Source organism: Myotis yumanensis, unplaced genomic scaffold (assembly GCF_028538775.1).
Source record: "Myotis yumanensis isolate MYYU_CA2020_CCGP unplaced genomic scaffold, mMyoYum1.0.hap1 SCAF_1, whole genome shotgun sequence".
In the NCBI taxonomy this organism is placed as follows: Eukaryota; Metazoa; Chordata; class Mammalia; order Chiroptera; family Vespertilionidae; genus Myotis; species Myotis yumanensis.
Window position 1 is genome coordinate 229,336,996 of NW_027223752.1, and position 13,228 is coordinate 229,350,223.

The window sequence follows — 13,228 nt, forward strand, 5'->3', positions numbered from 1 at the left end:
AGGTGTGAATGTTAGAAGCTTATCTTTTCAGCTAGGTTTTCAAGCCTTGGAGGGCAAGAACATAACACAAATTTCTATATGTTCCTGATACCAAGGATTTAGTTTTACACATAAAACATGTTTTATAAACATTTACTGATTATACATTTTAAATTTTCAAGAATTTCTCTCTTCTATTAATGCTGAGTGGCCCTCTTGAAAATCTACAGATTAAGAATGACGGTAACCTTCTGTCCCATCTTTGGTAAAGAATATACATCCATGCATTTGAGCCTGGCTGGCGTGGCTCAGTGCTTGAGTGCTGATCTATGAACCAGGAGGTCACAGTTTAATTCCTGGTCAGGCATATGCCTGGGTTGTGGGCTACATCCCCAGTGTGGGTAATGCAGAAGGCAGCTGATCAATGATTCTCTCCCATAATTGATGTTTCTATCTCTCTCTCCCTCTCCCTTCCTCTTTGAAATCAATAAAAATATATTAAAAATATATTAAAAAATAAAAAAATAAACCCATGCACTTTACTAGAAAACGTGGAAAAATATACAAAACAAGTTTAATAATATTTACCTCTAGGTTTTGGGATTAATGATTCATTTTAGTTTTTGCAGAAATGAAACGTTTCTTTTTTTTTTAATTAAATCTTTATTGTTCAGATTACATTTGTTCCTCTCCCCCCCCCCCATAACTCCCCTCCTTCCAGTTCCTGCCCCACCCTCCGCCCTCACTCCCCACCCACTGTCCTCACCCATAGGTGCACGATTTTTGTCCAGTCTCTTCCCGAATCTCCCATTCCCCTTTCCCCCCCAAGAATAGTCTGTTTCTTATTGTTTACAATTTATTCTTTAGATTCTTCTATGTTGGGTATATATTATTCTTGTAACAATAGAAAAAATATTTTTAAATAAGATGCTATTGCAAATTCACAAATACATAAAACAAAGGGGAAACAAGGGACATAAGGAAGGAAGGCACAGCCATATTATCCCAGGAAGAGGGCAGCACGAGAGGCCAGAGGGGAGGTTTGGCCTGACACCGGGAGGCTCATCTCCTTACCTGGCGTCAGGGAGCCACAGGGCCCTGGAAGCCCTGGGAGCAGGGCACACGTTCAGACAAAGCAAAAGCAAAACATGTCACTTGTTAGAGGCCATGAGAGGAATGTCCAGAAATTGTGCACTCTTCACTTCTTCATGCAATTTAAAGAAAACCTCGTAATTTCCAATGGACCATTTCTGCAATTTATTTGAAAAGCCTCCTTCTTTACTTGGGTGCCTCAGGTAACGGCTCTGTCTTGCCCAAGCGTGGGTGGCAACAGTAGTTACTGGGGCTTTTCAGTGATACCTTTAAAATCTAGCAGCAAACGGTATTTTTTTTTCTTTTGAAATAAACATGGCAAATTTTTATTTACAGAAATACAAACGATTAAATACCATACCTTGACATGTGAATTTTTTGGACGGAGTTGTGAGTAACAGTTTATCCGCCATTTCTCCAGGTCCGGCGCAACGGGCAATACCCGGTTCTTTATACTCCGACTTCACCCACTCGGATAACCACTGCATGTTACAGTCACAGTAGAGAGGGTTGGCTCCAATTGCTCTGAAAAACACCACACACACACACACACACACACACACACGTGTTATTTCCTAAGGGAACATAAAGCGATGCTCAGTAGAAATTCTCTATAGATTTACTGGCAAAAACAACTTAGAAGAAAATGAAGGCATTGGGTTACCCATTTTCCTGGATTATGTGCAGCTGAGATTTAGTGAGTCATCACTAGTGTTAACACGCACCTGAAATTCAGACAGCGTCCAGGTATTTGCAGAGACAGGTTTAAATTGGGTGGAGATCAACGCTGCCTTCATTCACCGATTATTTAGTGAAAACCCAATCACGATGCTGGGTTCCGGGGACCCCAGTATGAAACCTACATTACTCTTAACTCCCAAGAACTCCTTCTGCGAGGGAGCTTAACCTATACACATATGTGCACACACACTTCCTTTAGAAGGGCTCTAGCAGAAGGATTTACAAGAGGACTGTGGACAGAGGATAACTCCTTGGGGGACTTGTGGTTAAAATGTCTAAGCTTTTAGATGAGTCAAGTAGGTGGGGAAGGCTGGGGAGGATGTTCCAGGGTAAAACCAGTGAGCACACAGGCTCAAAGATGAGAAAGTGCCTGGGAAAACAGAGACGCTAGTTCACAGAGCTGATTTAGACCGTCATTGGATGAAGGTCCCTTTACAAAGTGTTTCATTTCAGAGCTTTGGTTCCTACTCACACAGGCAGCAGTAGCGATAGGAAAAGTAATCAAGGTAATAGTTAACATTTACTCATCATTCCATAGGCAGGGACTGTGCTAAGCCGTGTATTTACTCGAATTACATCATTTTATCCAAAATAGCAACTCTCTGATGTCAATAGTATTAATAAAGCATTTTATAGATGAAGGACCTGAGGCCAAATAAGTTAACCACTGGGTTTGTAAAATTGCCAAATTTGGGCACAAGAGATACATAAAACAGCATTTAAAAACTGATTAATTCTGATTGATAATTAACTTCAGATTAATAATATTTTAGGTCTACGGTCTACACAAAATTGAAGTTACTGTTTTATTAGAAAATCCCCATAATATGCTTGTAAAATACTTTACAATACTTCACATTGCAACTTTAATGCCCAACTCTAAACAAAACAACTGGAGTAAAAGCTAAGCTCATATCTGCGTCAGATTCAAACTCTTTTTACAAATAAAAAATGAGCAAAATGATGTTTTTGAGTCATTTGGTCTCTTCCTTCGTGACATTTGCTAAGTCCTTACTATGTGAGGGATGCAGTAGAAAAAGTGAATAGAGCAGAGCTGTTTATAATTTAGGGAGTAAGAGACAAAGGCATACATTAAATACAGGAGTGAATGGAACACAGGACAAAGAAGTTCAAGTTGCCCTCACTGTGAGCGGGGTGGCCACAGAAAGAGATGTCCCCTGAGCTCAAGCCACGCTGCCCAGGCCAGCTCTTCCTACTCCATCACCCTGACCTAACGGATGGGACGGCCGCTTCCTTCTTTGTGCTGCACGGTCTGGTCTGCCAGAGAGCACCACAGTCTTGCACCCGGAGCTCCTGGCTTTAATTAACATCGTGTCTCAGGCAAATGACACCCCTGAGTGGTCCTGATGTTGACTTTGAGGTGCTGGGGTTCAAATATGGAAAACATAGAGGTCTTGCCTCCTGCACCCTAATCATTTAGTTGGAAGGATTAGACACTGTAGGCACCAATCAGATGTGCAAACACGTGCATGGAGAACACAGCCACCATAGGACAAATTCAGATGTAGCATGATTGACAACTCACTCCTATCCTCCGCCCATCCCCCTTTCTCAATTTTCTACAGTCTTATTTGGGGTTTGGTGGGTTTGGGAGGGAAGGGCAAAACCAAGAGGGGACATGGAAGACAACTTCTCTGGGAAAATGGGAGCCCAGTGACACTGATATTTAAGCCAAAGCAGAGAACTGCTCCCCAGGAATGCCCATGCAGCCCACCCTAGGAAGGCTGTGGTTCCTGGGACATTCCCCCAACTTCCGTCCAGGTTGGCCATGGTCTTAACAGTACAAGCAAAAATAACAGAATCATGAAATTTGACCCAGCTGAGTTTTTGGATCCCATTTATCCCATATTTTTAATTTCTAAAATTGCACTTCCAGGAAATATGGAGGTATGAATGGCTGCTATAACAAAGAACATAAAAAAGTGTTTCACCCAATGTGAGGATTTGGCTATTGCCCTCTATCACATTATAAGGTCGTGAACTCGGTCTCATTTATTTCTGAATGGAACCATAGCCATTGCTGAGTAATATTTACTAAATAAATGAATCTTGCTTGAGGCAACCAGGGTAGGCTTCATGGAAGAGGTGGTACTTGGGATGTGTCTTAGAACAATTGGGTTTTTGAGAGACTGAATGGAAGAGAGCCAATATTTTAGAATCAGAGAACAACGAGAGCAAAGGTATTGGCTAGGACGTTGGGTAAGCAAAGAGAACTCAACTAATGGGGAGTATGGGCCAAAAGAATAAATGAAGGCTATCTTGTGGAGTTCACCATATCTGCATTGAAAATCTTTACATTTTCTTTAAAATGGAACCATTCACATGCGATGATGTGACAATAAAAGGGGCAGCAGAGGATGCGTGTTGCAAACTCGCTTGCCAGGGACAGTTGGAGCCTAAACCCACATCACGAACTAGGTACTCACAGGTGTGATAATGCAGAAAGATCGTTGAAAGCACCTTCAGGCACAACAGAAATGTCATTTCCATGTAAAGAACTAAAACAAGAAAAAGAAAATTAAATTTCCTATAACTCAGAGAGTTCAGAAAAATCCCCATGCATATATATGAAACTTCAGTTGATGATAAGCATTTTAAATCAGTGTAGGCAAGATGGTCTAGTCAATAAATAGCTTTGGTATCTATTTCAGAAAGCAAAAAATTAGTTCCTACCTCGAGTCATATGCATAACATACATTCTAGGTTGAAGAGTTAAATGTAAAAATAAAACTGAAGTGTAGTAAGAGAAAATACAGAAGAGTTCCGTTTTATAAACAGGATAGGAAAGGCTTTCAAAATCATTGTGTAAAACTCAGTAACCATAATGAAAAGGAGTGATACATTTTTGAGAACAGAAAATTTATTCATACTATAAAATATTACATATAAGGAACAGGATGGGGAATATTTGCAACACATATAAGATACGAGGAATAATTCCTTTGTGAAAAGACCTGCAATCTTAGAGTCAAGTGCTAGATGTACAAAGATATGTAAGTTAATAAGGAAAAGATAAAGTACCCAATAAAAATAGGGCAATGATATGATCAGACTCATAGATTAAGCAGCACAAATGCTCAATAAACAAAATATATTCAAATGCTCGAGTAATTGGAATTGCAAATTAAATCAGAAATGGGAAATTAAGTTTCTTTTGTCATACGACGAAATGAAAGGATTGATGATATCCAATATTGGCAGGAGTGCTTTAAAGCAGGTACTCTATTAAATAGTTGGTGGAAAAAATAAATTTGTAAATTGACAAAATCCCATTTGAAGGGCAATGTAATGTGTATTTTTCGTATTCTCCCAGTACACTTGAAGGTAATTTCCCCTGCAAATCACTGCTGAAATTACTAGCACATTTGTACCAAAGTGAATGTGTGGGCTGTTCTTTAGAGTGATGAACAGAATTATGAAAATTTGGAAGTAAAACAAATGATAGTGAAGATGTGACAGAAAAAGAACAATTCCTATTTATGGCTTTTAAAATCGATATAGCCAGGGAATATGTATATCATCAAAATAACCAAATGTGTTGCCCTCGCCAGTTTTGCTCAGTGGATAGAGTGTCAACCTGTGGACTGAGGGTCCCAGATTTGATTCCGGTCAAGGCCATATGCCCGGGTTGTGGGCTCAATCCCCAGTTGAGGGTGTGCAGGAGGCAACCGTTCAATGATTGTCTCTCATCATTGATATTTATCTCTCCCTCTTTCTCTCCCTTCCTCTCTGAAATCAAGAAAAATATATTAAAAACAAAAACAAAACAAAAACCAAATGTGTATAAGGGAGGATCAGAAGAGAACATCAAATTGGATAATGGTAAATTCTTAGGGACGGTACTGGGCTTGAGGATCATGTTTTATTTTATATACTTTAAAATTCACTTATTATATAATCAGCAAAGACAACATTTCCTACATTTCTTTCAAAATTAGTTGACTCTATGAAAAACATACCTCTAAATATTGTATATTATCAAATAAACAACTATAGCAAAAACATGCCAGAAGAGAAATTTATATTGTCCAAATTAAAGCTGATGAACAATGATGTAGTCAGATATGCTTTTCCAAATTTGTAGTAAATGCATATAACCGAACACACCCCAGGATCAACAAAGCAGTTAAGCCAGTAGTAAATAGACAACTCGATCCCTGAGAAGAGTTTCTTTGTTGAACATCAGATGCTTACAGTAATCGAAGAGACTTCAATCCATCGAAGGTTCGCGGAGGGATACATCTCAGACGGTTGTAACTAAGAATCCTGAAAGCATATAGAAGCCAAGTGGTCTTACTCAGGCATCCCAAAAGGGCCAGATGTCATTTTTAAAATAAAGTGGCTAAGAAGAAGGTTATATAAATTGAGAATATTGACACGTAATATTTAAAAAAATATTGTACTGTTTTAGTGAAACAACCTATATATTGCCTAAGTACAGCCCAGAAAGCTTCCTCCACAGGTGCTGATGCCTCAACTATGCCCTCCCGAAGGTGACCTTCTGCATACATTTGCTTAGGCATTTCCTCTAACCCCACCACAGGTGTAAATATCCCTTCTGTCTTTTATAGAACCCACCGCCTTTTGTAATGTCTGTGTTTGCTGGCTGATTGAGGCATTATTTGTCTGTTTCTCCCAGCAAGTATTTACATTCCTCAAGGGCAAATATGCTATCTGTCTCGTTTACCAGGAATGTCCAGTGCCTAGAAAATGCACTGTGCCCAGCGAATTAATGAAAACGCAGTACCGCACTTTCACACTCACAAGGTGAGGAGCTGGGTCATGTTGCTGAAGCTCTGGTTAGAAAGGGTGCTTATTCGGTTGTTACTTAAGTCTCTGAAAGAGAAAAAAGAAGGAAATGGAGTCTACTGTTAGCACAGACATGGAAATATTCATGATTCATAGAAAGAGAGGTCTTTTTGTTCAAGGTCATAGCAACAATGTTAGCGCTCAGCTTTTACCTGAAAATAACAAGATATTGGGCAACCTTCTAGAATAGACTATCATGTTATTCACAACTATTCATGCATCTTGCTTTGGCCAAAGGGGTGTAGGCACCCGAGCCAGTTTCACTTCAGAAAAGATTTAGAGCGAGCTCACTTTTCCCATGTCCTTTCTCCTCTCTCTCCTGTAAGACTTGTGACCTTCCCCAGACCCTGTGAGTGCTGCCTGGTCCCAGAACAAAGGCATGTGGAGGCCTTTGCCTTTGAAAGTTCCATCAGTTACACATACTTATCTTCTTGGGAATATATCCTCACCAATATATCCTTTCTCTTTCGCCCTCTCCCTTCCTCTCTGAAATCAAGAAACACATATTTGAAAAACCACCACCACCAACAACAAAATGCCTTAATTAAAAACTCTGCTCTGCTCTTGCCAGTTTGGTTCAGTGGATAGAGCCTTGGTCTGTGGACTGAAGGGTCCCGGGTTCCATCCTGATCAAGGGCACATGCCCAGGTTGTGGGTTCGATCCTCAGTAGGGGCATGCAGGAGGCAGTCAATCAATGATTCTATCTCATCATTGATGTTTCTATCTCTCTCTCCCTCTCCCTTCCTCTCTGAAGTCATTAAAAATATATTTTAAAAAAAGCAAAAAAATAATTTTGCCCTTGGCCAGTGGTCGGCAAACCCATTAGTCAACAGAGCCAAATATCAACAGTACAACGATTGAAATCTCTTTTGAGAGCCAATTTTTTAAACTTAATCTATATAGGTAGGAACATTGTTATTAACTTAATTAGGGTACTCCTAAGGCTTAGGAAGAGCCACACTCAAATAGCCAAAGAGCCGCATGTGGCTCAAGAGCCGTAGTTTGCCGACCACGGCCCTTGGCCAAAGTCACCAATACATACTAGATCATCAGTAAATATCTATTTATTGAATGATAAGTAAATGAGAGAGATGTGAATTATTTACTGAAGCTAAATGGCTATTTATAAGTGCATTTTGTACTATGAGTTATAATTTATATTCAGTGAACTTGATCTTATTTTTGCTATATATATGTGATATATATAATATAATGACATAATATAAATATAATATATAATGAAATATAATCATATATAACATTTACATATACATATTTTGCATTTTTCTTTAGGAAAAATTATGAATATATATGCCTCCATATATTCAACAATGACACAGATATTAGTGAAGGTGTATATATTCACTAATGTTTTCCTAAAGCAAAATGCCAAATATATAAATAAGAGAAGAATTCATGAAAAAATAATTTAGGATATAATTTATGTGTGTGTATTTATATTCATGAAATTTTTCTGAAGTAAAATATATGAATCGTTAAATGCAAGATCCAGAATAGCTAATTATCCATTCCTTTATTAAAGCACCAAAAGTATCAGTAAAATGGACCAATTAAATTATGAAAATAGTAGGGATGTTATGGAAGCTCTAAAATCCATGTTCTCAACTCCTGAAGTACTATACCTAACTTTTAAAAAGGAAATAAATATATCTATATCAGCAAAATGACTCCTTGGTGAAACCATTTGTGGATCTACAAATTCTCATTTTTCATTTTCAAATTGGTTTGGAATAATCACGCACTGTCCCGCAAATGACCCGGTTCTGCTCAAGTGACCCTTTGGAAACTGCAGCAATTTAATGGTTTATTTAACAAAACAAAATGCACGTAATCGCTTGTTGCTGCTGTTAAACAAATAACAAGGGCAGAACAAGGCGCCTTGGAGGGTATTCCTTTTTCCTTAATTTCATAGTTTGTCATCTAAACAGTCCTGGATGCTTCTTACAAAGTGTTTTCCTGTATTTTTAAGGAAAATAGAAAATCATAAGCATCATTTTAACTAACCTCTACCTCCCTAGGGCAGCGATTTTCAACCTTTTTTCATTTCTTGGCACACAAACTCATTATTAAAATTCTGCAGAACACCACAACTATATTATAATGTTTGCCGACTTCACAAAAAATAGGTATACCTTTGTTGTTGTTAATCCCCACTCATGTTGTTGTTAATTCTCACTCATTTATGTGAGTTATTTTTTTAGAGAGCGTGGTAGGGAGGGAGGGAAGGAGGGAAGCCAATAATGTTCGAGAGACACATTATTGGTTTCCCCCCACATGTGCCCCATCTGGGGCTGGATATAGAACCTGCAAACCAGGTACATGACCCTTGAGTAGGAATCAAACCCATGACTCTTCAGTGCATGGGCCGACATTCCAACCACTGAGCAACAATGGCCAGGGAAGAAAGAGGTATAATTTTGATACATTTAAAATTGTTGGCTATTGTTGTGTTTGCTATTGTCATTTTTTAAATTTGACAACCAAAAGGAAAAGATATCAGTGCCCCTGGCTAACTAGTCAGGCATAGCATGTTTTAAAAATTCTTGCAGCACACCACTTGAAAATCGCTGCCAGAGGGCAATGTTTACATTGAGAAATTCAACATCTTCTGCTACCTCATTTCTAGAATTCACCAATTAGGAATAACCTCGCTATTATAGGAATAATAAAAATCTACCTCCTAAGCCAGTCATATTTACTCTAAAACCAGATAGACTTAAACAAGATAAAGTATTTCCCTTTACATTCACTACTGTTGCTAATATTTTGTTTTGTGAGAAATGTTATCAGTTTCTATCAAGGCTACTCTAAGTGTGACATTATATTGGGTGAGGTTATATATTTTTAAAAGCATTTTGCACATAACTAGATACAAATTTTTGTGTGCTTAAATATAATCTTATATCTACTTTAAAATGATAAAAAATTATTTACATACATGAATGAAAAAAAGATATTATCTTAGGACATCAAACCAAACTAAAAAAACAACAACAGTGTTTTGAAATTTATACTCAGAATGTCAGCGTCTTTGTCACATTTTCTTAAATACTGTAGAAGTCAACATAGATTTTATAAAATGAATTTGAATACTGGAAGCCCAGAACAATTCATAATTTATTATATAAAGAGAATCAAACCTAATAAACTAGATTTATATTTCCAGTGAGATTACTATCATCTACCATCTCTTGTTTAAAGTCAAGAACAAAAATATGTTTTTCTACCTTTCCTTGGCTTGTATAAAATAGCCCATATTCATTATGAATAGCAGTACCTTTCTTGCCAAATCTTTACAATCCTTTGATACACAGACTTAACCGTATTTGTATTTTGATGAGAGAACCTTTTCTAGGCCTCGCCATGTCCAGACTGATACACAGTGAAGCCAGAGCTAGTGATCCAGCACCAGGTGAGTGAGGGGGAGCCTCTGACTGTGAGTGAGTTATATTATCCGGAAGGCTCCCTACATCTCTGCCCCTTGCTATCCCATTTTCATGAAATAGAATGAGAAGTCAAAGGCAGAAACATACCGTACGTTACTTACATAAGTGTTAAGTGTTTGTAGTTAGAGAGTTCCTTAGGAACCAATGTGAATTGATTCCCATCCAGGTACCTAAAAACAAGGAGACAATATTATTATTATTACTATTATCATTATTATTTTAATCCTCATTTGATGATATCTTTTCCATTCATCTTTAGAAAAAGAGAGAGAGAGAGAGAGAGAGAGAGAGAGAGAGAGAGAGAGAGGAAGGAAGGAAGAAAGGAAGGAAGGAAGGAAGGAAGGAAGGAAGGAAGGAAGGAAGGAAGAAAGGAAAAAAGAGAGAGAGAGAGAGAGAGAGAGAGAGAGAGAGAGAGAGAGAAAAGAAAGAAAGAAAGAAAAGAAAGAAAGAAAGAAAGAAAGAAAGAAAGAAAGAAAGAAAGAAAGAAAGAAAGAAGAAAGGTAGGTGCATGGATGTGAGAGAAACACATTCACTTGTTGCCTCCTACACTCGCCTGGAAAGGGGCCGGGGATCGAACCTGCAACTGAGGTATGTGCCCTTGACTGGGTAGTGAAACAGGGACCCATCAGTCTATGGGACGATGCTCTAACTACTGAGCAAACCGGCTAGGGCATATTTTTAAAAAGTAACAGTAGTGTATCCTAGAATAGTTGAAGAATATTTCACTCTTATTGGAGGTAAGGAAGCACTTAGTGATTTTGACTTCAAGATGTCATGTTCATATCCCAGCCGGCGTGGCTCAGCGGTTGAGCGTTGAGTGGTTTGATTCCTGGACAGGGCACATTCCCTGGTTGCAGGTTCTATCTCCAGTGTGGGGTGTGCAGGAGGCAGCCAATCGATGACTCTCTCTCATCACTGATGTTTCTATATTTCTCTCCCATCATTGATGTTTCTATCTCTCTCCCCCTCTCCCTTCCTCTCTGAAATCAATAAAAAATATTTTTAAAAAAAGATGTCATGTTCCTAGCTGAGATTGCTATTGAAGAGAAAAAGAAAAAAAATTGCTTTGTCCAATCCAGCAGATTCTTTTGTGGATCACTTGGGCTAAATTCTAAAATCCAGGAGAGACTGGCGAGTCCAGGTTTTGTGGTGTTCTAAGAAGGCAGGCATGTGTCCAGCCATTTTCTTGTCAGCAAGAAGGTTCATTCAAATAAGCACATTTGTAGTCAAACTCCAGTTTGTTTGTGTTTATGTGGAGGCAGAACCATGAAAGGCACTCACTATGGGCAGAACCTTGCTGCCGAGGGCGAGACCACTCTTTACCACCGTAATATTACCAGCATATCAGTAAACAACAATGAATATTGTAAAGGAGATATTTGGGAATTTAAACAGAAGTAGATTTCAATTAATAATACCTTAAAATAGTTTTTACCATTGTATATCTACTTGCTGGTATTACTTGTAGGAGGTTTTTTAGAAAATCACATTTACCAAGTGCACAAAAATAGCATCTATGTGCAAAAGTAATAATCAAATAACCACACGTAAGTAAATTGTCCCTTTCTGATGAGAGTCAGCAGAACAATCAGAGAATAGATAGGCTCTGGGCTAACTGGCAAGACACAAAAGTAAAGGAATGCTTAAATATCCATGATGACTCACACACACACACACACACACACACACACACACACACACACACACACAATTCTGTCTCCTCCCAGGCTCTTCTCTCCCAGAATATAGATGGGGAGGGGTAAACATTCTTTCACTAACTTGGGTCATCTGTATAGAAGTGCCCACAATCAATTCTGGCACAGGGGCATGTGACCCCCCTCCTGCCTCAGTGTTGGGGCCAATCTCAAGATCCGGGGTTGAGATTATATTTTTTGCAGGATACAGCAATAACTGAGAAATTGCCTAAGATAACAGTCTATTTCAACTATTTCAAAACAAAAGCAGTTATGAAAAAATCACAAATTATCAAAGTACATAGTAAATATTTGATTAAGAGCCAGCACATGAGATGAGTCCTTATGCCTACTCAAAATTTCTGACTATATTTCAATTCCTCTCCCTCCTTTCTTCCTGTAGATAAATGTTTTCTTGTTACCACTAGAGGGCAGCATAATCCCATGTACTTCAACACTCTCCATTCTAGAATATAGTGCTATGCATGTTTACATGTAAAACAATCTAAGAGGGAAATTATATGGAACTGATTAAAAATAATAGATACCGTTTGTTTAACATTTTCCACCAACATTATTTCACCAAATTCTTTAATAATTCAATAAAATAAGCACATGGCATTTTTCTAATACAAGCATATATAAAGAGAAATACTGCTGACTCAGTGTGGTTCTAAGAATAAGCTCTCTGGGGGAGTAAACCTAGAATTTACAAGAGATGAGTTCATTCTTTTCATCTCTGTAATCTATTTTCTTTAGCAAAAGAGATTACTTTAAAACATTTGTAGAGAAATAGATGGAAGGCTTGACTACATGATAAAAGAAACACGGAAATGGCACAGACAGGACATGGATCAAACAGGTTCTCAAATATGGTTTAGTAAGGAAATGAGAGAATGTTAAATATCTTAATGATTTTTAAAATATATTTTTATTGATTTCAGAGAGGAAGAGAGAGGGAGAGAGAGAGAAACATCAATGATGACAAAGAGTCATTGATTGGCTGCCTACTGCATCCCCCCCACTGAGGATGGAGTCCACAACCCGGGCATGTGTCTTGACCAGGAATAGAACCATGACCTCCTGGTTCATGGGTCAACGTTCAACCACTGAGCCATGCCAGCCAGGCAAATTGTTTTAAAAAATCAAGGTCAAAATTATTTAATGGGAACCAGGTAAAATGACTAAGAGATAGCCAGTTAAATGGTCCAAGAAGAGATTTAGCATCAAGACAATGTGAATGGTATGCTATGTCCTTGGTGGGGTGCACCTAGAATCAATGCATACAGACTATTCCATGGGCATCTAGCTTCCCAACTCTGGATGGAGGGTAACCTTCTGAACTAAATCCACATTAAAGTGAGAATTAAGTCTTTAATTACACACCACACACACAAAAAATAGTGCTTATCATTAACTAACAA

The 13,228-nt window shown here is 38.2% G+C and overlaps 1 protein-coding gene across 2 annotated transcripts in view; it reads right to left on the reverse strand.

Moving 5' to 3' along the window:
• Window positions 1-13,228, reverse strand: part of SLIT2 (slit guidance ligand 2) — a 355,443-nt gene that overhangs the window by 64,539 nt on the left and 277,676 nt on the right. For both annotated transcript variants that reach the window (XM_070398759.1, XM_070398751.1), the window contains 5 exons: window positions 10,212-10,280; window positions 6,598-6,669; window positions 6,028-6,099; window positions 4,260-4,331; window positions 1,433-1,596 (listed from right to left, as the gene is read on the reverse strand). In XM_070398759.1, coding sequence (XP_070254860.1) covers window positions 1,433-1,596; window positions 4,260-4,331; window positions 6,028-6,099; window positions 6,598-6,669; window positions 10,212-10,280 — 449 coding nt within the window. The remainder of the gene's footprint in view (window positions 1-1,432; window positions 1,597-4,259; window positions 4,332-6,027; window positions 6,100-6,597; window positions 6,670-10,211; window positions 10,281-13,228) is intronic.